The sequence below is a fragment of the Callospermophilus lateralis genome, chromosome 9, assembly GCF_048772815.1.
Source record: "Callospermophilus lateralis isolate mCalLat2 chromosome 9, mCalLat2.hap1, whole genome shotgun sequence".
NCBI classification, from domain to species: domain Eukaryota; kingdom Metazoa; phylum Chordata; class Mammalia; order Rodentia; family Sciuridae; genus Callospermophilus; species Callospermophilus lateralis.
In genome coordinates, this window is record NC_135313.1 from 75,927,627 (window position 1) to 75,954,469 (window position 26,843).

At 31.9% G+C, this 26,843-nt stretch overlaps 1 protein-coding gene across 5 annotated transcripts in view; it reads left to right on the forward strand.

The window, feature by feature from the left end:
- Prpf40a (pre-mRNA processing factor 40A) overlaps positions 1-26,843 on the forward strand; it is a 54,474-nt gene that overhangs the window by 25,814 nt on the left and 1,817 nt on the right. The window contains exons 6-26 of one of the 5 annotated variants that reach the window (XM_076866433.1): positions 4,809-4,919; positions 6,296-6,416; positions 6,623-6,676; positions 8,406-8,430; positions 9,489-9,564; positions 9,619-9,860; positions 12,619-12,727; positions 13,307-13,371; positions 13,772-13,936; positions 14,746-14,854; positions 15,659-15,809; positions 16,823-16,956; positions 21,266-21,380; positions 21,542-21,645; positions 21,753-21,869; positions 22,181-22,318; positions 22,636-22,731; positions 25,171-25,257; positions 25,341-25,437; positions 25,524-25,585; positions 26,527-26,658. In XM_076866433.1, the coding sequence (XP_076722548.1) occupies positions 4,809-4,919; positions 6,296-6,416; positions 6,623-6,676; positions 8,406-8,430; positions 9,489-9,564; positions 9,619-9,860; positions 12,619-12,727; positions 13,307-13,371; positions 13,772-13,936; positions 14,746-14,854; positions 15,659-15,809; positions 16,823-16,956; positions 21,266-21,380; positions 21,542-21,645; positions 21,753-21,869; positions 22,181-22,318; positions 22,636-22,731; positions 25,171-25,257; positions 25,341-25,437; positions 25,524-25,585; positions 26,527-26,658 (2,310 nt within the window). Of the gene's footprint in view, positions 1-4,808; positions 4,920-6,295; positions 6,417-6,622; positions 6,677-8,405; positions 8,431-9,488; positions 9,861-12,618; positions 12,728-13,306; positions 13,372-13,771; positions 13,937-14,745; positions 14,855-15,658; positions 15,810-16,822; positions 16,957-21,265; positions 21,381-21,541; positions 21,646-21,752; positions 21,870-22,180; positions 22,319-22,635; positions 22,732-25,170; positions 25,258-25,340; positions 25,438-25,523; positions 25,586-26,526; positions 26,659-26,843 lie in introns of all 5 variants that reach the window. The other 4 variants (XM_076866431.1, XM_076866432.1, XM_076866434.1 and 1 more) reach the window with 4 other exon arrangements.

Consider the following 26,843-nt stretch of genomic DNA (forward strand, 5'->3'; position numbering starts at 1 on the left):
AAAAGAAACAATCAGTGAGGTGAATAGAGAGCCTACATCTTGGGAGCAAATTTTTACCCCTCACACATCAGATAGAGCATTAATCTCTAGGCTATATAAAGAACTCAGTAAACTAAAGGAAAAAAAAAATCAATAAATGGGCTGAGGACCAGAACAGACACTTCTCAACACATATATGAAAAAATGTTCATCATCATTAACAAATAGAGAAATATAAATCAAAACTACTCTTAAGATTTCATCTCACTCCAGTCAGAATGGCAGTTATTAAGAAATATTTTTTTTGTAGATTTCCCATAGATTGCAGGTGAAGATAACTTCACAAGTATTTTGCTTAATTTCTTAACTTTTCTTTTTTTGGTACTTTTTTATTAGAGAGGTTTTTTTTTTTATCTTTGTCATCTGAAATCTATAATATTGCAGGTAAGATTATGTAGTGTATGCTACGAAACTGACTTATACTTACAGTTTATTTTGGGGGTTGCTTTTTTATTTTAGTAGTGTTTAGTTGTCAGGGGACTGTTAGTTTATTTATTTATATGCAGTGCTGAGATTCAAACCCAGTGCCTCGCATATGCCAGGCAAGCACTCTACCACTGAGCCACAACCCCAAGGACTGCTTTTGGATAGCTGACATATTCAAGTAGTATTAATTTCTGGGGAATGAATTTTGATAGTTTTCCAAGATATTATTTCTTTTACATTTTGAAATGTCTGTGATTGTGTTCTTCCTCAATTATAATGCTTGTTTTCTTTCTTTCTTTTTCTTTACCTAAGATAGTAAGGGGTTTTGTGTTTGTTTCCTATTTAATGATTTGGTTTGGAAATGTTTTTCCCTTAGTTTTATTACATTTATTTTATACATTGTATAAATATAGATGTGTATAAAAATGTCTGCCTCTTACACATACAAAGTTGAGTTTGAATGTATTAATTTCTTCATCATCCTCTATTTAGTTTTTTTCTGAAGCTTAAAAATGTATTAGCATTGTTGCAGTTATTATATATGTGTTTCTTCTGCCTAGTTTTCTGTCTACTTCATTGAATTTTTTCTGTATTGGACAGTGTCATTTGGTAACATTTTATCTTAGACATTTTCTCATTATATTATTATTAGGATATATTGATAGTATGAATGGATTATTTTTATTGGTCTGTTTTTTAATAGGTGGATATTGATTTATTTCCAGTTTCTCACAATTCCTGTAGAAAACATCTTTGCACATGTTTACAGTATTATCAATTGGGCTTTGCAGAGTGAAGTTTTAGGATTGGGAGATGGTTGGTTTCATTTTCAGTATTGCTAAGTATTGCTAAATTTCCCTTCAGATAATTTGTACTTGTTTCATTCCCAACAGTAACATAAGAGATTATCCTTTTAACATTGTATATTAACAGTTCTCAGTTATATTTCTTAATTTGCAGATTACCTCCTAGAGTAATCTTGCTTAAAAAATGTTTACTTTTGATTGATTCCTAGAACTGCCATCCTGTCTTATTTGCTAACAAAATAATTATTTGGGTAATGGTCTCATCTGTGGCAAACTGCAGAATAATGCAAAAAGTCCAGTTTGAGGAATAGCTTAACTTCTGTAACACCACAGAGAGTCAGTTTTCTGGCATTGGCTTTTTCAGAATAATCATCCAAGTCAAGTTTTCCCTGATTATGCAAGATCAGGGTGTCTTTTGTAGGGAGTTTGCTTTATATTTGAGACTGATTGTGATTAATAAAATAATAATTTTGTAGAACAATAAGAATTTTTCTGTAATTAACATAACTTGTTTTTATTTTATCTTATGAATAGACTATACTAATATAACCAACATTGTTTAAAAACTACTTATGAGTCATTTTATCCTATGAATATAATATTAAATTATAGATTAGATTTTTAAAGACAGGCTATTATGAGTAAAAAAATTTATCAGCTAACTCATTTTTCTCACTTTAAGCTTAAGTTTTATATAAATGATATTTTGTATGTTATTAAAGATACATAATTGCTGTTTCTGTTTGAAGTGACTGAGCTTCTATCGATGTCAGTAGTTGAAGTCTTGCTCCATAATAGTATCTTAGCAGTGACAATATTATAATGAATTTAGTAGCTTTGTTGTCTTGAATGTGTTACTTTATTTTCCTATGCCTCTGTTTTCTCATCTGTTAGTATGACAAATACATAGTGCCTACCTCATAGGGTTTTGAAAATAATTAAATGAGAGTTATTGTAAAAACAACAATGAGTCTAGTACTAAGTACTTGACCAGGAATTTGTCCTTATGATAGAGACTTTCTATATAGGTAGTATACTTGAAACTATGTTAGGGTCATTAAAATGTAGTATTTAGAGCAAAATATGATTGAGTTGCTCTTAATACAGTCATTTATTTTCTAAGTTCTTTCTAAACCTTCATTCTCTTATCTATAAAATGAAGATAGTGGTTATACCTGTGTTGTATTGTAGCTGTAGGATTTAAATAAAGTAATTAGATAATGAATACCAAATTGATTACTATTTTTATTTTATGAGCTTGTACACCACTCTTCTATCTCCACATTATTTGGTCAACTATAAATCATCCCTTACTTTTTTCATTATATTATGTTTATACTTTTTCTTGATACCCTTTAACAAATGTGACTTGGAAAGTTTTAATGTAATTTGGGAATTTATGGTATACCAACCATAAATTTATATAGTCCAATTTTGAGATGCTATTTATTAAATTTTTTTTAAAGAGCACAAACACCTTTATCTTAACACCATTTAATTTATGAAATAAAGCATTATTCATACAGGCGAATTTTCCATGTACATGTCTCTGATTGTATTACCTTTTGATGAAGAGATGTTAATGTAGGTAAATAACAGAAAGCCAAATATTTTCTGGCACCTATGAACTTTTCTTTGAATTCTACTGCCTGTGAATACTTTTTCTACATTAACGCTAGTTCTGTTTTCAAATGTAATAGAAAATAAACACTTTACTTCATCTTGTTCTAATCATATTAAGTAATTATTTCTTGGTTCTTTGACTTGTAATTTTTAAAACCATCTAATTTTCAGTTAGCATATTTCATTGTACTGTTTAAAACCTGTGAAATTATGATGCATGATATAATCCAGGCTGTCTTATGACCTCCATCATCTAGGTAGCAGTTTTGACCAGGTGTGTGTGAGTAAACAGCAAAAATGCCAGCATTGAGAGTGGATATCAGTGGTCTGTAAGAAAATCCAAAAGTAATGGTACAATACTCTCAGCTAAAAATAAAATGATTATGGGCAATAAAATTGGAAAAGCTGTATATCACATGTGTTCAGCCACATTCTCAGAGCAAAGATTAAGTCAGTCAGCTCTTAATAAAATTGATTGCAGCGAGGGGGGGTGAGTTTTTTATATATACAAAAAGAAGGCTAAGAATCAGTACCAGTGTTTTTCACTATAATTTTTTGAAAGAAGTAGATAGCCAGGCATGGTGCCACATGCCTGTAATCTCAGCGGCTTGGGATGCTGAGGCAGGAGGATCACATGTTCAGAGCCAGCTTCTGCTGCGTAGCAAGGACCTAAACAACTTAAGTCTCTGTTTCAAAATGAAAAGGGCTGGAGATGGGGCTCAGTGGTTAATCACTCCTGGGTTCAATCCTTGGTACCAAAAATAAATAACTAAATAAATTTTAAAAATGGATAACTACCATACTCTTGATGCCACAAGATGGTATTATTTTGTGTATAGTGAACCTCAGCAGCTGATTTAACAGTGGTCTTTCGGTGAAGAAGATTAAAGGAATATAACTATTTTGCCTGTTTTCCTTTTTATGTATGCATAAAAGCAATACAAGTCTAAGAATCAGTCTTTCAGTAAGTTTTAAGTAAAATCTGATAGACAAAACCAGCATGTGATAATGTGAATGATTTTCTTTTTGTTTCTTAGGGGAATGTATAATAATGTTTTAGATTTAAAAAAATAAAGACTATCTTGATATCCCTCCTTCAACGAGATCAGATTTGTTAGACCATTTGAAAAATCTGGTGTCCAGAAGTGGACCCATTTCTTTTGATAGCATACAATCATTCATTCATTCATGATAACTTGTAAAACTTTTTGATCAAAGTGTATTAATTATTGAGATTTCATTAGCTAACTTTAGCAGGTTATTAGTAATTCTCTTTGACCCTTTATAAAAAGTAGATTTATATTCTATTTTAAAGTTTCAGATAAAATTTTATCTCGCCCATCTTATGGTTTTGTGGCATTTGGGTTCAATTTTATCCCTGTGAAATTTCATCTTATTGATTGGATTTTGGATGACAATCATAATTTAACAATTTTTTTTTTTCCAATTTTGAGAGCTGTGTCCTTGTGGTTTGCCCATTAAAATTTCTATTCAAGTTGGTGTGCTTTTTCTCGGAGTAGAAAATATGACCAATCCACTTATTTAAAATAGCATCTACTTCATTTAGTCTTTTTTACCCACTAGACATAGATTTGTATTGCTCAAGAATTGTCTTATATTCAGCAGTTTAAATGTTACTGTTCGTAGTTGTTGTATATTTGTAATTCTGGTGGAAGAGAGAGATCCTAAAACCTTAATTGATATGTGCTGCTTTTGAAGTACTTTTAAGATATTCTGGTTTTCAGTTTTCTCTTTACTTTCTTGGACAGATTTAATAATGATTTACACTGAATTTTCCCATTCAAAACTTTTAATTGGTACTTAATTCATTGCCTTGAAACTAATAATGCATACTTATATCACTGTCAGTGGCATTATACATAATCTGCATCTTTTGTAATTTTTTTCCTTCAGAAATCAATGTGGACTGAACATAAATCCCCTGATGGAAGGACTTACTACTACAATACTGAAACAAAACAGTCTACATGGGAAAAACCAGATGATCTTAAAACACCAGCTGAGGTAAAGTTTGAGGCATAGAATCAGGGACTGTTAAGTAGACTGGGACATGTGTTTTTTTAGAATTTTGCATTTGGCTATCCAAATAGGAATACCATTTGTATAAGATGGTCTATAAAGACACTCAAAAAAGAGGGTTTTTAATACAGTCACACAAACCAAGAAGAAGAGCCAAAAAAAAAAAAAATCCTTTTTATATACTAATTTTGCCTTTATTTAGAAAGGTGATTCAGACAATAAATTAGAATTGGGCGAAGGCTATTTCTTTCTTTTCCCTTTGTTTTCTTAGTCCATATTTAAAATTTTCTTCCTTTTCGTAGTAAAATCAAAATGATTTTGAATGATTTCTACTGAGTTTTTTGGGGTTTTTTGGTACGAGGAATTGAACTCGGGGGTACTCGACCACTGAGCCACATCCCAGCACTATTTTTGTATTTTAATTAGAGACAGGGTCTCACTGCATTGCTTAGTGCCTCACCATTACTGAGGCTGGCTTTGAACCAGAACTCCAGCTGTCTCAGCCTCCCGTGCCTCTGGGTTTACAGGTGTACACCACTGCACCCGACTCTACAGTAGACTTCTTAAAATTTTCAGAGGGGTTGAGGTAATGGAGATGAAATTAAATTACCCACAAATATTTCATTTCCTTGGAGTGGTAAATTTTCTTTTTGCCAAAAATGCCCCTGAAATGTGTATTTCATTTTGTGTTGTAAATTTTATTATTTATAGTATACAGGTACAGCAGTAAGAGTCAAGATTGAAGGAATAAACTGAGTAACCATATTACATGTGGTTTAATTAGAAATTCTGGAGTGTTAATAAGCAAGAGCCAGTCCGGCACTTGCAGTTGTACTTAAATTATTTTCCTTTGCTGTTGATATTCCTTTTCGGTTTCTTCTACTTCCGTTACAGAATTTTAAAAAAACTGAAATCTAAACATGACTAAATCACATTTTTCTTTTCCCCAGTTGTGTGGTTTTCCTGCCTGGATTAGTTTTGAAAAGCCTTGCTTATTAAATAGGGATGGTAATTTTTACCCATGTTAGGATGTAAATATAAGAACACACAGAATTTGAAATTTGAGTATGCCAGATTTTGAATCTTGTCCCAGCTCCTTAGTAGATAATAATGTAAACAGGTTGTTTTCTTCTGAGTACTAGTTTATAAATTGGAATAATAGTGGTATTTTGTAGCATATTATGAAGATTAAATAATATATTCAAATAACATCAGTTTTCAAGTATTCAATAATTGATAGCTTATTATTGTCATGTCACAAGTTTTAGAGTTGCAGAGGTTGATTATATTTAATGAAAATGGTTATGGGAATGATCAGTGATTTTGAATGCATTATCTGAAAGTTATTTTTCCCATTTTAGCAATTGTTATCTAAATGCCCCTGGAAGGAATACAAATCTGATTCTGGAAAACCTTACTATTATAATTCTCAAACAAAAGAATCCCGCTGGGCTAAACCTAAAGAACTTGAGGATCTTGAAGGTAAATCAGGAAAAAATAATATTTAATATAAAGTTGTTACATATATATATATATACACACATATATTGTTCATTTTAAAACAATCCTTACCGAAGACCCCACCCTTTTTTTTTAATAAAATGATTAGTACATTTTCTTGTTGCTCTAGATGTCAGTTCTATAGATTTTAAATAGATTTTTATTTGATTTGATTCCACTGAAACTAGGATACCAGAATACCATTGTTGCTGGAGGTCTTATTACAAAATCAAACCTGCATGGTGAGCTGCTTTGATAATTCATTTTCTGTCATATTTAACAATTTTAGATTATGTCACTAATGTTCACTAACCATTATTGGATAAATCTGCAGTGAAATATCTCTAATTTCAAAAGAATTCCTTTCATTTAAGGGTTATATTATAAATGAGCTTGTAGCTTTTAAAGAAATGTTTTGGTTTTTTTTTTTTTTTTTTTTGAAGTCATTATTCTTGAAAAATTTAACAAGGATCTCACATAACAAACTTTCTAAATTCCACTGTGAATGTTGGTGCATACATGGAACACGTGATTTAACCATTTTGTAGTAGACAGTTGAGAACTTTTAATATCAATTTACATTTAATGTTGATGTTATTTTAACATATTGTAAAATAGCATTGATAATGTTTATTATGGAAGAATTAAGGTAAACTGAATATCACATTTCACTTATAGAACAATTTTTCAACATACTCAACTACTCAGAATGCCCCTGAATATCTAGGAATACTTATTACCTAATATAAATCCCAAGAATTAAAATTACCGAGGTTATGAATAAGAATTTAGAATTTACTTACTTTACTCTTCTTTGTAATAGATTCTTGTGTTATAAAAGAGGCTAAAAGGTACAGATCATAGTAAAGTAGGTAGCAATGTGGAATGACATCTGAACAAAAAAGAATAGAAAATTTTGTTAAAAGTACATCATCTTAAGTACATTAACCTTTTCCATGTGTCATATATGACAATTATGTATCAGAAAATGTTAATTGGTATTTCCAACGATAACCTTTATTACATTTTCTCAGATATCCTTAAACAGATTTTCAGAAACGGTTTCCTCAAAGGGCAATAGTTGTTAAAAATATTTTCAGAAACAATTACACATATATCATCACTTACATGGTACACCTCATTCCATAGTGGATACCTTTGTTATTACCAAATTAAAAATTGACTTCAGCTGGACACAGTGTCACATGCCTGTAATCCCAGCAGTTTGGGAGGCTAAGGCAGGACAGTGAGTTCAAAGACAGCTTCATCAAAAGTGAGGAGCTAAGCAAGCAACTCAGTGAATAAAATAAATAAATACAAAACAGGACTGGGGATGTGTTTCAGTGGTCAAATGCCCCTGAGTTCAATCTCTGGTTTAAAAAAAAAAAAAAAATTCAACTAGAATGAAAAATAAAATTTTTAAAGCTTAGTTTAATTTACCTATACTAATATTGCTTAATAATAATATTGTAGATGGGTAGATTTCCATTTATGAAGTATCAAGCTCATTTGTCATATAACCCTACTACAGATAGTTGGTGTGCATAGCTAGGTATCTACTTGTCAATGCTAGTATAAAAAATATGCTGGAATTTCATAAGTTTTATTTCATTTTGGATTTAGTTATCTTTTGTAAAAACTCAAACTAGTTTAATGATTGGGGGAATCTACTATTGTATTCCAGAATTATGAAAATTGTCAGGGATTTGTTACAAGTCCAACAGCATTTGGGAAAATAGCAGCAGAGTATAAGCTCTCCTAATAACTGCTCTTTTTAAAATTTGTTTTCATTATTGTTGTTCTGAAACTGGAACAAGCATTTGCTCTGTAAAAGTGATTTTTAAATTTTTATTTTTTCAGATGGTAAATTAAATCCTGTTTTATTACACTTTTCTCTTTTTTAAAGTTTGTTTTCTGAGATTATATTTTAAAAATACGTAGTAGATAACTTTTTTTTTTTCTTTTTAATAGCCATGATCAAAGCTGAAGAAAGCAGGTGAGCAGTTTTTGAAAATAAGTGTATATACCAATTGGGTCTCTCCTATCATATCCTTGTTTTAGTTCTCAGCTTGCTTTACAATATAAATATTATTTATCATGTTAGGCCTGATGGTTTGATGTCTTTGGAAGACTTTGTAGAAGGGAAGTTAGAAGTATATTTAGGAAGAGGGATATTTATTCAAGTTTATGCTTTGTTATACAGTGTTTTAACTTGAACTGCATCTTTCAGGAATTTGGATGACTATTTTAGAGCCAGCACAGAGACATACCTGTAATCTCAGTGAATCAGGAGACTGAGGCAGGGGAATTCAAAGCCAGTCTTGACAGTTTAGCAAAACCCTGTCTCAAAATTTTAATAAAGGGAGCAGTAGAGCTGAGAATGTAACTCACCCCTGGATTCAATCTTCAGTATCATGAAAAGCAAAATAACAAAGAATACTATTATAGCAAGGTCTAAAATGTGGTTTGAGTTCATTTGGAAGTGGATGACATATTGTACTTATTATTTCTTCCATTGCTCAGTTTGCTTTTAATAAGTGAAATGAAGAAAATATAAAGTTCTTACAGAAATTTATAATGGAGGTCAGATTTTATGGTATACTAGAATCTAGTTAATTGGGCATTTTATGAAATAATATTAAGCATTTGGAAAATGCAACTCTTGCATGAATGCCTTTTATACATTATGAATGTTTAATGAATTAAAGTAATGCGATAGTTTCTAGGCATGGTGGTGCACATTTGGAGTCCCAGGAGTACTGTGGAGTATGAGGTAGGAGGATCACGTAAGCCTACTAGGTCAAGGCTAGTTCAGATATATCTCAACAATAGTGAGATACTATTTCAGAATACAAGCTTTCAGAGATGAAATTAAGACTGTGTCATTCTGTGGTTTTAATCTAGTAGAATGCCTTACTATTGTATTACTGGTTTTTAGGGCCCTTCAGTCATTTCTCTGATTCACGTAATGTTATAGTAATTTAAAAACTGGCTTTACTTAGCTTTGTAATTACAGTAATAAAATGACTAGTTTTCTCTTTTTTTAATATGTAGCAAGCAAGAAGAGTGCACCACAACATCAACAGCCCCAGTTCCTACAACAGAAATTCCCACCACAATGAGCACCATGGCTGCTGCCGAAGCAGCAGCTGCTGTTGTTGCAGCGGCGGCTGCAGCAGCGGCAGCTGCTGCTGCAGCCAATGCCAATTCTTCCACTTCTACTACTAATACTGTGGGAACTGTTCCAGTTGTTCCTGAACCTGAAGTTACTTCCATTGTTGCTACTGTTGTAGATAATGAAAATACAGTAACTATATCCACTGAAGAACAAACACAACTTACTAATACCTCTGCTATTCAAGATCTGAGTGTTGAAGTATCCAGTAATACTGGAGAAGAAACATCTAAGCAAGAAACTGTAACTGAGTAAGTGTAGTGATTTCTGAAAATCAATACCAGACTTAATATACGAAATTACCAGTTAAGTCCATGGCCATGTTTTAAGTAAAAATTTTCAGAATCATAAGGTATTAGTTCATAAATATTGAGACTGAATTTTGGGTGTGTCATGCCACCAAACTGTTGTAAAACTAGTCCCCTGAAGTTTTAAGAAGTGAGCTAATAGGGTGAGATACAAATTCAAAGAATCCAAGCATTTGTATATAGTATTTGAAATTAAAATCAATGCAAAATTCCTTGTTTAACATAATACTAGCATTTTAGTAAAGGGTATCAGAATGATTGGGTCCCCCCCCCCCCACAATTGCCTTGTTCTCTTACTGCTCAGCACAGCACTGTAAGGAAAATATTTGATGTTAAACAAAGAAATCAGCTATAGAAGCCCTGCCAAATAGATTAGTGCTAAAGTTGTTTTGTTTCTTATTTGGCGGTATTGGGTTTTCGGGTTCCTACAAATACATGTTAATAATACAAATATTACAAAATCAAAAGGAGATCCTAGAATAGAGGAAAGAAACCAAGGGTGACTGGGAAGAGGTGTCAGGGGGAAGTGCAACGTAGTGATCTCAGTCAAATTATATTATTACATTGTTTGCATGTAACAATAAAAAATCTGAATAGTTTTGTTGAAAAATACATAACAGATAAGATAAAGCAATTTACAAAGAAATTCAATTGTCCAGGAAGCATATTAAAATGAACCTAGCCATAATAATAAGGAAACACTAAAATAATATTGTGATTATTTTCTACTATGTAGGCAAAAACCAAGCAGACAGAAAAGCTTACAGCAGGACAGAAAGCAAACTCTAATATCACTCTTGACTAGACTAAATTATTACAGCTTTTTAGATATTAAAGCCAAACTGTTCTTGCATGTGCTTGCATACCCTACGGTCTAATGATATTTTATATGACTAAGCTTAACACAGTAGTGAAGTTAAACAACTTCTAGGAGATACATATGTATAAAAATTAGTCATCATTTTATGATGAAAACATGATTATGTATCTTAATATTTAAAATGTATTGCTTTTACCTCTCTGCCTCTTATTCTAAGTGTTCTTTGTTTCTTGTATATTAGTTCATCAAAATAAAAATAGCTTTATGTTTTTTTGATGTTTAGAAGATGAAAAAGAAATCTGCATCGTATATTTTTGGGAAAAAAAAGTGAAATTAGCTTTTTGTTTATCTTTCTGCCCTCTTCTGTATATTTAAAATATATGCCAGATATACACTTAATCATGTCAAACAATGGTATATTATCATTTTATAATGTACTCATTATGTATAAATTTTAAGTGTTACACCTACTGATAGACATTTAGACTTTTTGGATTATCATTTTTTGGATATTTTCACATTTAAACTTTATTCTTTTTGTTTTCATATTATAGTCATTTCTTAGTATCTGTGAGGGATTGATTCCGGGACCTTTATGGATGCCAAAATCCAGATATTCAATTTCCTTATGTAGATTGGTGTGTTATTTTCATGTAACCTATGTACATGCTCCAATAAATTTTAAATCATCTTGTATTACTTATAGGACCTAAAACAATGTAATTGTTACTAATTATTAAATTTTTGAGGGGCTGATAAGGAACAAATCTGCACATGTTCACTACAACACTTTTTTACTCTCCATAAATATATTCAATCCATGGTTGGTTGAATCTGTGGATGCGGAGGACTGAGTATTAATTACTTTTTTATAATATTAACAATTTCCTGCCTTTTTTTCTTTCCAGAACCTCATTATAGTGCCTTGAGCATTATAATAAACCTGATTTTAATTACTGTTTAGTAGATCTTTTCTACCTGTTCTTTTTTCACTGGGCTTTTAACAGTCTGTTTTGACAGTTGAAAATACATAGATCTCCTAAAGTGAGACAGCTTAATTCAGAGACCATATTTGTATTTTTCTGTTGTTGTTAATATCCACTTTAGTGTCTCTTCCTCTAAGCATTTTACTTAACGTTTTTTTTTTTTTTTTCTGCATTCATTTATTTTCACACAGGACTAAATTGTAAGACTTAGTTTTTTTCATTTTAGAATGACCCCCATACAAGTACAGTTGATAATTCTTGATTTTCAGTTCTTTTGTTTGAGATCAGTATTTAGTCAATTTTTTCATAGAATATTAAAAGGTAAATCTTTGGAGTTTCTGCATTATACAGTCTTTGTCACAGTGACTCAACTTTGCTATGGTAACACAAAATCAACCATTACCAATATATAAACTAACGACCATTCGTTTACAGGTTGTTTCCTAGTAAAACCCTATTTACCAAAATTAATAGTGGATTGGATGTTGCTAATGGATCATAGTTTGCCAGTATTGATTTAGACTCATCTGTTCTCTGCATAAAATTTATGCACACTTATCCAGATGTCATGTTATTAAGGCACTAATTATAAAACCATTGAATAATTTAAATATGCCATTAAAAAGTATTAATCTATAGACTAGTGCAGCTAGTATTTTAGCACAATTAAATGTTTTAATTTGGTATTTGTACAGCATTGGTAACTAAAGACTATTAGAGAAAAACTATTACCTTTATTTCTCTGTCTTTAGATAAGTATGTTTCCAGGATACTTATAGGAGACTTTATTCAAAAATTATCAAATTTTCACTCATCTGTTAAATATTAAGGAATTTGTCTAAGTGATGCATATGGTTTATTCAGTTATGAATATAACATTTTTATTTCATTTCAGTTTTACTCCCAAAAAAGAGGAGGAGGAGAGTCAACCAGCAAAAAAAACATATACTTGGAATACAAAAGAAGAAGCAAAGCAAGCATTTAAAGAATTATTGAAAGAAAAGGTATTTTTATTATAGATTTTTTATGTGACACGTAATAATTGCCTAGTTTATGAAGTTTAATCACCTTGATGCCTTGATTGAAGATACTAATCTCATGAAGTGTTGTAACTAAAACTAAATGTGTTTTTTTGTTTGTTTGTTTGTTTGCAGTACTGGGGATTGATCCTAGGGGTGTTTTAGCACTGAGCAATATTCCCAGGCTTTTAAAATTTCTTATTTTAAGACTGGGTTTCACTAAGTTGCTAAGGCTGGCCTCAAAATTTCAATTCTCCTGCCTCAGCCTATTGAGTCTCTAGATTTACAAGCATGCACCACTGTGCCCAGCTACCGCAATATTTAATATCAGATTTATTTGTAATCATTGTTTATTTTTTTATCACCAGTAGAAATTGTACCTTGTTTAAATTTCAGTTAAAGTTTTCTTGTAAGTCAATACGTGATTAGATGTATTACACAAATTTTCCTTCAATAAGAAACTTTTGAATTTAAAGGTAGTACTTGACATTTATAATGAATATTAGGCTTGGTTCCTTGAGTTTTCTATACTTATGAGAAATTTCAATTTTTCACTGTTTTCAGCGGGTACCATCCAATGCTTCATGGGAGCAAGCTATGAAAATGATCATTAATGATCCTCGATATAGGTAATACTTCAATTTTTCATTTACTTTTCACTTTGAGCAATGTGTGACTACCACATTTAAGATTAAAATTGGGTAGAACTGCCTAGGGCCTTGCTAAGTTGTTGAGGTGGGCTTTGAAAAATGGTACAACTTTTTAAACCAAAAAAACCCTTTATGTATGTGGTTTTGGATCCATTCTTGAACCAAAAATCCAAAAGATTTGTCATAAAATTTGAGCACCCTGCTACAAATTAAATTAGAGTTATTTCAAAACTAAAAATTACTTTCTAGGATTATTTCTTCTCTTTGATAAATTATGAACTTTTTAAATTTATGCGTGAACACATTGTAGTTTTACCAAAGCATTAATTTGATTCCCCTGCTTTTATTTACTCTTATATGGTATTTTTCTATTATTTAGTGCTTTAGCAAAGTTGAGTGAGAAAAAGCAGGCCTTTAATGCCTATAAAGTCCAGACAGAGAAAGAAGAAAAAGAAGAAGCGAGATCAAAATACAAAGAGGCTAAGGAATCCTTCCAGCGTTTCCTTGAAAATCATGAGAAAATGACTTCCACAACCAGATACAAGTAAGATTCTTAATGATGTATGGAATGTGTTTACTGCAATGTTTGTTTTATATTTTTGCTCAGTGCAGTAACTGATAAAGTAGATGCTGTTTAGTAAAGCTAGATGACTGAATGTGGCAGTTGTTTAAGGTACAAGATATATCAGTTTTGTGGATCTTAACTTGTAGCCTTAATTATCATTTAGGAATGGAAGAAAAGAGAAAGAATGACTGGGTTCAAGCTTTATCACACTTTACTTACTTAAATTTTACTTACTAGTCAAGCTTTATTACATTTTACTCATAAAAAATGGAAATTTTTTATATTTGTGGATTAGAAATACACAATTTTATGTTTCTTTATTATTTAATATTGGGGGTAATTCAGTATTAAAATTTCTGCAATAAGGGCTGGGGTTGTAGTTCAGTGGTAGAGCACTTGCTCATGTGAGGCGCTGGGTTCCATCCTCAGCTCCACATAAAAATAAAGATATTGTATCTAACTACAACTAAAAAAAATATTTAAAAAAAATTCTGCAATAAATTTCTAAGCTTATTTAACATCTGTAATTTCTTTTAAGTGCGTACATTTTCTGTGTTAACCAAATTTCTAATAACTTTTTATGAGCACCCTAAGTGATATAGGACAGTGTACAGTACAGTACATTGCCCAAAAGGTATTATCTATCCACTTAATTATCAAAAAAGTTGCATACAGTTATGAAATTAGATTGAAAAGCATTCATTTTAGTGGGTTTAAATTTAGATTAATATGAAAATGATTCAAAATTTTCACAGTATGATGAAAAATATCATTTTTTTAATGAATAGAAAGGCAGAACAAATGTTTGGAGAGATGGAAGTCTGGAATGCAATATCAGAACGTGATCGTCTTGAAATCTATGAAGATGTTTTGTTCTTTCTGTCGAAAAAAGAAAAGGTATTATTTATTCTTTGTTTAACGTATTTATAGAAAAAAGTTTCTTCACTCAGATTATGTCATTTTATATATCCATTCTGTCAAGTAGTTTGTTCACTTTATATAGTGTGTCAGATGTAGTTATTAAAAGTTAAATTTAATTATAGGATTGATTGCTCCCATAAAAATAAGCTTCTTTATCTTACTTTCTCTGGCATTATAAGTGCTGATGAAATTCCAGTAGGTATTGATTGCTTGCCATTAATTGCCTGCCTTATTGAAAAATAGCTTTTTTTTAGCCTTGTCACATTCAGAATTACTCGGTTTTCTTGCTTATAATTCATTATGGTTGTTGAAAGAATGACAATTATTTGCTGTTGTTTTTATTAAACGGAACTTGGAAGATAAAAGTTAGTTAATTTTGTATAATCAAGTTTTAAAGAAACATACGTAAAAGCCAGTATTATTACAACTTTGAACATATCTGAAGGTCAGTGAAGACCTTAGCATTATACCACTGTGTGACTCATCCACAGTAATGTTAGTTATAGATTGTGTCTCTAATGTATAGTGGTAGGAAGAAAGTTTATGGAGTGTTGATTAAAAAATAAAAACATGGCTCCCAAATTCTGATTTTGAAGAGAAGTGAAAAAATTGCAGATAAGTACAAGCCAGGCACATATACAAGAACACTGGCAAAATAAGTAGTATCATTATTTAAAACAAATTTATAATGTTTGAAATTGATTCATCAGAATAAAAAGAAATCTTCATTAATTGCAATCACTTTAAACTTCAGTAAGTTTATTCTTACTATTGTTGTAGGAACAAGCAAAGCAGTTGCGAAAAAGAAATTGGGAAGCATTAAAAAACATACTTGACAACATGGCTAATGTAACATACTCTACAACTTGGTCTGAAGCACAGCAGTATCTAATGGATAATCCAACTTTCGCAGAAGATGAGGAGTTACAGAGTAAGAATAATCAGTAATGAGAAAATTGTTTTTAAACAATGTCCTGCATCAACAAAAAATGATTCTCACTTTTTACATGAGATCACTTAGTTTTAAAGAATTGTTTGTCTGTTACTGAAAAAAGTGTTTTATTTATATTCAAGTGTGATATTTCTTTACATTTAAGTTTGTGATTTTAAGATAAAATTTTTTTCATAATCTAAGTTACCTTTAACAGAAGATTTCTTTAAATATGCAAATCATGCGTCAAACTTGAAATTGTACGTTTTTTATGTGTAATTTGGCATTTGAATGCAAATTGCTCCATTTTATTTATACTGTCTTGTTGATATAATAACTTTTTTGTGCATGTAGTCCTGGGGATGGAACCCAAGGCCTCACCCATGCTAGCCAGGGTAGTAACTTGAGTGTTTCACAAAAAGCAAAAAATTTTTCACAATTGGTTTCATCAAGTACCTTTTCTGGATTGCTTTTAAATTACAGCTTTCTCTTCCGTCCACCTGAGAATCACGCTTCACTGATTTCTTTTTTTTTTTTTTTTTTTGGTAGGGCCTAGAGTTTTGTATAATCACACATTGTATAATATTTAGTTAACAGTGGTGGTCCCAAAGAATTAACTTGCATGGTGATGTTGTAGTCTTCTTTAATTTGTGTAGGTATACTCTATGGTATTCGCACAGTGATAAGATCAACTTGTGACCTATTTCCTTTAAAGTACCCTGTTGATAAAATGACACGGCTCCTAGAAAAGCTTCTGGGGTACTTTTGGTATTTCTGGCATGTGTTGCATAATTATTTTATTTTTATTAATTTTGTCATTAGGTGTCCTATTTCATCTTCATTGAGTTCTTTTTGAAATTCTCTTTGAAACTTTTCATTACAATGATAAATCATATTTGATTGTAAAAAAAAAGTTATTTTTTAATGTGAATTTTAAATTTGTAGGGTGTTAAATAGTTAAACTGCTTTTCTTATAATGTGCAATTTTTATTTTTATCTGAAAAACACTTTAGACATGGACAAAGAAGATGCATTAATTTGCTTTGAAGAGCATATTCGAGCTCTAGAAAAGGAAGAAGAAGAAGAAAAACAGAAGAGTTTGCTAAGAGAAAGAAGACGACAGCGTAAAAATAGGGAATCTTTTCAGGTAGTGGAAAAATTTCTTCTCTAACTTAGTTTTATAATATGGTGGCGGGGCTAGAACATTGATACAAACAATGTATCAATGTTTGAGACACCTGTTCCCAGATCATTGGCTTAGTCTTTGTGGCGAATTCTACACTCTTAATTCTTTAACTTCAACAGTTAGATAGCTGCATTAATAGCCATTTTAGGCAAGGGAATGTGGAAGGCTGTTATGTAAGGTGAGCGTTGATAGCTAAGAATTTTATGTGGGGAAAATTCAACATTTACTGAGTAGTGAAGCTAGACTTAGAATGCACAGTTTTGATTACAGGCTCTTTCATTAATCACTGTATTAGAATAAGTGCTTAGTAATAATGGTTTAAGTAAGATAGTTTCTTGCAATAATAATCTGATTTAGGGCAAGGCATGTGGTCGAGTGCAAGTACAGGGAATAGGGCAGTGATACTCAACACTTAGTGCATCATAGAATCACCTAGAGGGCTTTCAGAAAAGTTTTCCCCACTTACAATCTACAGTGTTATTGCCAACAGCATGAATTTTAATCCTATGGAATAAGGACTAAACAATAAATAATCATAAATAATACAAAGTTATTATGCTGATAATTTCCTTTATCTTGGTGGTTTTCTAGAGGATCTTTTGGGAGACTCTTAAAACCACAGATTATTGAGCCTTACCCCAGGAATTTGATTCAGTATGTCTATAAGGGAGTCTGAAATATTGCATTTTGAAATTCCAGTGCCCTATCACAGTAGCCCTGACTAAAATGTGTCCTTATAATCACATTTTAGCTTGGAAAAAAATTAAAATGGTAGATCTTTATAAAGCCAGAGGTGTGGAAGCATTAATTGATTTCATTCATATTCAGTTCTTGAGAATTTACTAACATGGTCACAGATCACTATTGAAGAGGCTAGAAAACCTTGTTTTTAGATAAGCAGCTGTGTGACCAGAAAGAAAAGGAGAACAGATGTGTGTGTGTGTGTGTGTGTGTGTGTGTGTGTGTGTGTGTGTTGCTGGGAATTAGAACTCAGGCCCTTGTGCATGCAAGGCAAGCACTCTACCAACTGAGCTATATCCCCATTCTGAGAAGAGATTTTTAAGAGAACTGTTACACTACAACTATTGCCCTTTAGTGTTCGCTATGAAGATTTAAAGTATGTAGTGATTTTAAAAATAAGGAGATATGAAAATTAAATGGAAATCTTGGTCTGGAGACTATGAGGAAGAAATTCTCATACAAAGGCTCAATGGATCTTTTAAGTCTAAAATGTGGCTTGAAATCGGATTGATATATATCTGGCTTGGTTTGTGATTATTCTTAGTATAACTGGTGTTAAAGGATATATTGATATAGATCCTTGAGATTATCAGCCCAGTAATTTATATGCTATTCTAACCTTCTAAAGTGTATTTAGAACTTCAGGAAAATGAATCAAAAGAGAAAATTAGCATTTACAACAAAAGAACATAAATGAAAAGAAAGTTTTCCATAATGTTTTTGATGATAACTGTTTTTTAATTGAATACTCATTGGCCAATCAGGTAATAATAAATGTTTACCACATCTATGACCAACTAAGGCAGGTTTTGTGGGGATTTGTTTTGTTTATGTTTTTGAAGTCTTAAAACTGGTATTTGACATTCTAGAACTAATAAATGACTCCAGCAAAATAGCAGAATACAAAAATTAACACCCATAAATGTGTTCTTATACATCAGTGATGTATCCACTGAAAGAGAAAAAACTATCCCAGTCACAATAGCCTCAATAAAGAAAAAAAAAATTACTTGGGAATCAGTCTAACAAAAGAGGTGAATGACCTCTACAGTGAAAACTACAGAACACTAAAGAAAGAAATTGAAGAAGACCTTACAAGATTGAAAGATCTCCCATGCTCTTGGATAGCCAGAATGAACATTGTCAAAAGGGACATACTACCAAAAGCATTATACATATTTAATGCAATTTTTATTAAAATCCCAGTGACATCCTTCATAAAAATAGAAAAAGCAGTCATTAAATTAATTTGGAAAAATGAGAGACCCAAAATAACCAAAACAGTCCTTAGGAAGAAAAGTGAAGCAGGAGGCATCACAATACCAGTACTTACAGAGCCGTAGTTTTTTGTTTGTTTGTTTGTTTTTAATGGCATGGTATTGTCACCAAAACCAATACATAAAGCATTGGTACAGAATAGAAGACACAGAGACAAACCCACATAAATACAGTTATCTCATACTACACAAAGGAGCCAAAACAAAAATGAAAAAAGATAGTCTCTTTAACAAATGGTACTAGGAAAACTAGAAATACATATGTAACAAATGAAATTAAACTAAACCCCTCTCTCTCACCCTGCACAAAAATCAACTCAAAGTGGATAACAGACTTAAACACTAGAGCACAGTCCCTGCTCCTGATAGAAGAAAAGGTTGGCCCAAATCTTCAACATGTCAACTAGGGACTGACTTCCTTAACCAGTCTCCTAGTGCAAGAAGTAAAATCGAGAATCAATAAATGGGATGGAATATCACTAAAAAGCTGCTTCACAGCAAAGGAAACAATAACATGAAGAGAGAGCCTACAGAATGGGAAAAAGTCTTTACCACACATATCTCAGATAGAGCATTAATCTCCAGGATATACAAAGAATTTTTAAAACTCAACATTGAAAAACAAATAACCTAATCAATAAATGGCCAAAGGAACTAGACAGACATCTCACAGAAGTAGAAGTACAATCAATCAACAAATATATGAAGAAAATGTTCAACATCTCTATCAATTAGAGAAATGCAAATCAAAACTACTATGAGATTTCATCTCACTGCAGTCAGAATGGCAATCATCAAGAAGACAAGCAACAATAAATGTTGGTTAGGATATGGGGAAAAAGGTACACTCATACATTGCTGGTGGGACTGCAAATCACTACAACCATTATGGAAAGCAATATGGAGATTCCTCATGAACTTGGAATGGAACCACCATTTGATTCAGTTATCCCATTCTTAGGTTTATACCTAAAGGACTTAAAATCAGCATACTACAATGGCATAGCCACATCAGTGTTAATAGCAGCTCAACTCACAATAGCCAAGTTATGGAAACAACCTGGATGCCCTTCAACATATGAATAGGTAAAGAAACTGGTATATATATACTATGGAATATTACTCAGCCTTAAGAATGAAATTATGGCATTTGCTGGTAAATGAATGGAACTGCTGGAGACTAACATGCTAAGAGAAATAAGCCAATTCCAAAGAACCAAAGGCCCAATGCTTTCTCTGATACTCGGATGCTAATTCACAATAAGGTTGGGGGAGAGTAATAGTATTTTGGACTAAACAGAGGGGAATGAACTGAGGGGAGGGAGCATGAGGATAGGAATGATAGTAGAATGAATTGGACATTGTTACCTTAGGTACATTTATGGTTTTATGACCTGTGTAATTCTGCATCATGTATAACCAGACAAATGAGAAGTTATACTCCATTTATGTAGGATGTAGTCAAAATGCATTCTACTGTCATGTATAACTAATTAGAGCAAAAAAATAAAATAAAATAAAACCTGGTCTCTGAATTTACATCAAGTGTAGAAAAGATTGACGAGAAACTTTAAGGGAGGACCAAGGAAATGTGTAGTGTCTCAGAAGTATGAAGCCAAGATAAGAGTTTTAAGATGGAGCAGTGATCTGTCTGTTGGGAAATTATCACAATGCAAATTGGCAAAACCCGCATCAGGACCTACTAAGTCTAGTTTTCCAAAGTACTTTGGGAAAATTGTACATTCTGATAGATCTTGCATTTGTTAAAAAAAGAAATACCCAGAACAAACTAGCCACTAAATACAAACAGTATATTTGGAAAGAAATATGCATGTTTATTGTTTAGCTTCATTACTTTAGATAAGTAATATCAATTATTTTAAGTTAAGGTGTCTCTCTCTCTCTCTCTTTCTCACACACACACACAAATGCGTGTGTGTGTGTGTGTGTGTGTGTGTGTATTTTTTTTTTAAACCACCAGAAATGATATTTTATCTTGAGGGATCAGAAAATAAAGCCTAGAAAGAAAATGTAATATTAAAATTACTTTTTTCCTGAAGGATAATTGTGTGTCTGAAAGTAGTTTTTACTTTCATCAAATAACAAATGTTTTTGTACCTAAAAATATGTTTGAGATAGCTTTAATGGAATAGTTTTAAATATTGCTAAGTTTTTAATGTGTATTTTTGTATTACATTTGTATGTCCAGTGTACATAAAGATAACTTTTAAAATATGATTGTTTTTCACCAGATATTTTTAGATGAATTGCATGAACATGGACAGCTTCATTCTATGTCATCTTGGATGGAATTGTATCCAACTATTAGTTCTGATATTCGATTCACTAATATGCTTGGTCAGCCTGGTGAGATTCTTTACTTTACAAACTTGTAGTTACAAAAGTAGTTGGAATGGGCCCAAGGGAAGGTGGTTATGTTGGGTAAAGGGTGCTTTATTTTATTTTTGTTTTATAAACAAAAAAGTAATTGCAGCTCTTTGGTTAGAGCTAGCTTTTGACTTCTTTAGTTTTTTCATTAGGATCAACTGCACTTGATCTTTTCAAGTTTTATGTTGAGGATCTTAAAGCACGTTATCATGATGAAAAAAAGATAATAAAAGACATTCTAAAGGTAAATAAGCATACTTATTCTTGACTATTAACCTGTAGTCCATTTTACAAATTATTACTGTATTCCTGTGATTTTTGTTATTTTATAACAAGATTTCTGGGTTTTAGGACAAAGGATTTGTAGTTGAAGTAAATACTACTTTTGAAGACTTTGTGGCAATAATCAGTTCAACTAAAAGGTCGACTACATTAGATGCTGGAAATATCAAGTTGGCTTTCAATAGTGTAAGTAATTTTAACTGTCACACATAACTAGTGCAATTTTTATCATATTTAGCTAAAAGTTATTTGAATAATAGGCTGTTGAGATATGAGGATGTGAATAGGGTTTTATATGGTAGGGCAAAGTAAAACAAGTAAAACAAGTAATGTATGCGATGAAAGATTATGGCAAGCTTGCTCTGCTTAAATTAATGTTGTAGATAAATTAATCCATAGGAATGATGTAAGAATACTTCTAAATTAGAACAGTGAATTTCAGATAACACTAGTAATAATCATACTATTATAACTGATTAAATATAATTTTCTAATAGTTACTAGAAAAGGCAGAAGCCCGTGAACGTGAAAGAGAAAAAGAGGAGGCTCGGAAGATGAAACGAAAAGAATCTGCATTCAAGAGCATGCTGAAACAAGCTACTCCTCCAATAGAGTTGGATGCTGTCTGGGAAGATGTATGTGTACTTGGAAATTTCCTTGTTTGTTTTTATTTTTTAAAAAACAACTGAAAATAAAAAAATTTCAATTGTTTTCCTTTTTAAAGCCTAATAATAAGGTAAATTTGTAGAGTATATAAAACATTTATTAAGTCAGCTGTGACTCTACATTTATGAATATTAATGATTTGGACTTTTAAAGAAAACAATAAGTACACTTTTAGAGGATGAGCTTATCGCAGTTTTTACTTGTTAATTTGATTTCTTTTTCAAAAGTATACTGTTATACTTTTCCTTGGCATTCATATGTTTATCACATTACTGATTTTTTTCAGATCCGGGAGAGATTTGTAAAAGAGCCAGCATTTGAAGACATTACTCTAGAGTCTGAAAGGAAAAGAATATTTAAAGATTTTATGCATGTGCTTGAGGTAATTTTATTATTCTCATAACTGAATGAAATACTACAAAACATACAAAATATTTAAAATTTTTGAATGATCAAAATATATTTCTTAACATTTACTTGCTTTTGTCAAATATAGTTACTTGGGAAGTTTAGGGAATGTTTTATTTCTGTGGAAAGTTTTAAAGTGAAATAAACTGCAAGTTTTCATGGGAATATCCAGAGTCGTGTGTAAAGAATGTATATTTTTTTAATAGTTTTCAGAAATTCATTGATTGACTAGTAAACTTAAAACTTGAAATTTTGTTATAAAGCAATTTTTTAAAAAAACCTATTTTAAGGATGTTTCAGGTATTATATACTTCATTGGATGTACAGAAAACCCAGAGAGTTTCTCGGAAAAAAAAATGGGGCAAATAGTTTTATTAAAGTGCATAATGAAAATGTTCCTTTAGTCGAATAATATGCAGGCTTAGATGAAGGTTTCAGGTAGTCACTTGTAAATATGCTCAATTGAAAATGATTCAAAAATAATATTGATGCTATTAAGCAGTGTTCAAATTCTTTGATATACATTATGTGTATGAAGTAAATCCTCATAAAAACTTATCAAGTTACAGATCAGTAAACCAAGCAAAGTCAAATATGCAGTACCTTTCAGGGAAGGGATTCCAGCACAAGCTTTTTGGCTCCAGGGTCAATGTTTTCAACAAGTTCTCTTAATAAGCTAATGCTTTGCAACAAACCAAAAGATTATACAAATTCATAATTGTAATGTTAGCATTGTAATCCTGCACAAAGATTACTTGTCTGTTTACTACCTCTTTGGATTTATTATTATTGATTAATATCACCGTTAACAGTTTCTTATGCTACTATGTACTTATGTAGTGCATATTGTTTCACAGCTGCCTCTATATCTGTTCCTATTGCCTTTGAGCTCTCTTCTACCCTTAGTTTAGACCAATGGCATCTGAATTATCTAGGAATTTCTCAGGATTGCAGACACCAGACCCAATCACATAGAAATTCCACTTGTGAATCTTAATTTTTAGCCAGATTCCCAAGCATTAGAATGTACTTTGAATTTTCCACTCCCCACCCTGCCCCAGTACCAGGGATTTAATCCAGCATCCCTTTACCACTGAGCTACATCCGCAGCCCTTTTTATTTTTTGAGACAGGGTCACACTAAGTTGCTGAGGCAGGCTTTGAATTTGCAGTCCTCCTACCTTGGTCTCACAAATTGCTAGGATTACAGGCATGTGCCACTGCACCCTGCTTATATTGTGAATTTTGAAATGCTCCAATCTTGATAATGCCCTCTCTGTTTTTCTCCAACTCAAGAATCTCCAACCATATTTTTTTCATTTTGTGCTCTGGATAAGTTAATGACTTGGTAAATGGAGCTAAAGATAGTACATAGAGAAAGGCTAAACACATTCAGATTTTTAATTTGGGCCTTGAGGTAGAAAAGAAAGGTTACATTCATTGAGACGAGGATAAGGGTTTTTTCTGAGGCAGATTCTTTGTTTCCACTTAAGCAGTTGAAACAGTCCATTTCCAAAGCCATACACATGTTTAGGATCAAGAAGCTTTTATTGCAATTCTTTCCCTTTCTAGCTAACCTGATAATTGTTTTAGTGGGAGTTGAGAAGAGACATTATTTGCATGCCTAAGGGTATCCTATTTGAATATGAAGAAAATGGTTCTTAGAGAAAAAGAAAAAGTAGATTTTGCATTTATTCTGAGAGCAACCTTGTTTATCTCAGAATAAGTGTGTTTCCGAGGTTATTCTTTATCTTAGTGCCTTGCATAACTTGTTAGACAAAGCCAGATTCTTAAAAAAAAAAAAAATTAAAAAAAAAGTCTGAATGTCACTATATTTTATTATTTCATTGTTATTGAAAGCAGTTGGGACTTTTCTTCATATTATACCTTTCTAGACTGTATCAATTTTCCCTCCTAACATTTTCATTCTTGTTAAAATTGTTCTTACTGCCGAACGCAGTGGCACATACCTGTAATCCCAGCAGTTTAGGAGACTGAGAAGGAGAATCACAAGTTCAAAGCCACCCTCAGCAAGGGCAAGATGCTAAGCAACTCAATGAAGACCCTGTCTCTAAGTAAAATATAAAACAGGGCTGAAGATGTGGCTCAGTGGCCAAGTTTCCCAGAATTCAATCCCTGGTACCCTGCCCCCCCCAATGTTAAAAAAACCTATTCTCACTACTAATACTTTTAAGATCATTTTTTATTTAGATGTCTAAATTAGGGGGTATAGCATGAGTAAGAAAAAAAACAAACTGTTAAAATGATTAATGATTCTTTGCATGGTCTCCAGGGATTACATCCTACATATGTGGCATTTCAATCTAAGAAGTTTTTGTGTGACTTCTAAAAGACATTATGATCCACTATGTAAAGCAAATGTAAATTCTTGAAATTTTCTTCTACCCTGGTAGCATGAATGTCAACATCATCATTCAAAGAACAAGAAACATTCTAAGAAATCTAAAAAACATCATAGGAAACGTTCCCGCTCCCGATCGGTAAGGAAGTTTAAAGATGGCACCCTGAATGTACTAAAATATTTAGTAGCATCATTGTGAATTAGATTATTTGTATTATTTAGGGGTCAGATTCAGATGATGATGACAGTCATTCGAAGAAAAAACGACAGCGTTCAGAGTCCCGTTCTGCTTCAGAACATTCTTCTAGTGCTGAGTCTGGTGAGATTTCTAGTTAGTGATCAAAATTATCGACCCTTTTATTGCCTCAAATTCTTACACTTTATTTTTCCTTTTATGCTCTTCAGAGAGAAGTTATAAGAAATCAAAAAAGCATAAGAAGAAAAGCAAGAAGAGGAGACATAAATCTGTAAGCCAAATTCATGCTCTTACACTCAACCTAGGCTTTGGTTTTTCTTAGCTTTCTCAGTGGCTATTAGAACCTTCTCCCAACCTAATCCTTTATAGTCTAGTTTAGGCGTATACAGACTTTTGTAGTTAACCTTACATTAAAATCATTTGGTAAACTTCAAACAAAAACACATGCCAGTGTCAGAATTCTTACCCTTGTCTTTAATCTTCAAGACAGACCCAAAAGTGAGGGTGTGTGTGTTTATGTATCACAACTGTCGTTGAGAAACACAAATTTTAACATTTAAACAACCACTTTTCAGCGATTATAGTTCTTCATCTTTAGGTATATATTCAACAGGATATCACTTATTGAATTGGAATTTTTTTATTGGTGCTCACATAAATTTGTGCGTATCTGATTAAGAGAGATTCTTGGCATGAATCTTATATTTTAGGAAATCCCTCATTTACAGCAGTAATTTTAAGGAAAGAATTTCATTTACAGCTAAGCTAACAGCAATATTTTATATCTAAATCAACTGATAGTACATTGGAATGGTAAGAAAATAGAATATCTGAGGTGGGGGTGTAGCTCAGTGGTAAAAGTACATGCTTGCTTAGCACATGAGGCCCTAGGTTCAATGCTCAGCACAACAGAAGAAAAAAAAATGTTGTCTGTATTTATGTAATATAACCTATCTAAAATAGTAGGGAGGCTTCTTTTTAGTGGTGTTTTACCATTATCAGAATGTCATCCTACTCATGGGAAAGACTGTCTCCTTCCATAAGTCTTTGGGAAATTTTATCAAACACTTGAGGTTAACAATTCAAATTATATTTTCCCATTCTAGGAACACTAATATTATGAGTGCATCTTAAATATTATCTGTATGTGGATTTTTAAAAGATAGAATGGCATCTCTATGAAAATACAAACAAGTAACTTTATTTACATAGGACTCTCCAGAATCAGATGCTGAGCGAGAGAAGGATAAAAAAGAAAAAGATCGGGAAAGTGAAAAAGATAGAACTAGACAAAGATCAGAATCAAAACACAAATCACCTAAGAAAAAGACTGGAAAAGATTCTGTAAGTATTTCGGTTGTTTTATTCTTACATTTACAAAAATAGAAAAGTGGTTTCAAGAAGTCTATTGACTTTCAGTTTTGCTACCATTGAGGGAAACAATATCAGTTAACTGCTTTTCTTACAAAAGTGTTTTCTAAGACTTACTGTCATGAATGACCTGATTTGACTGTCCCAAATTTTATATC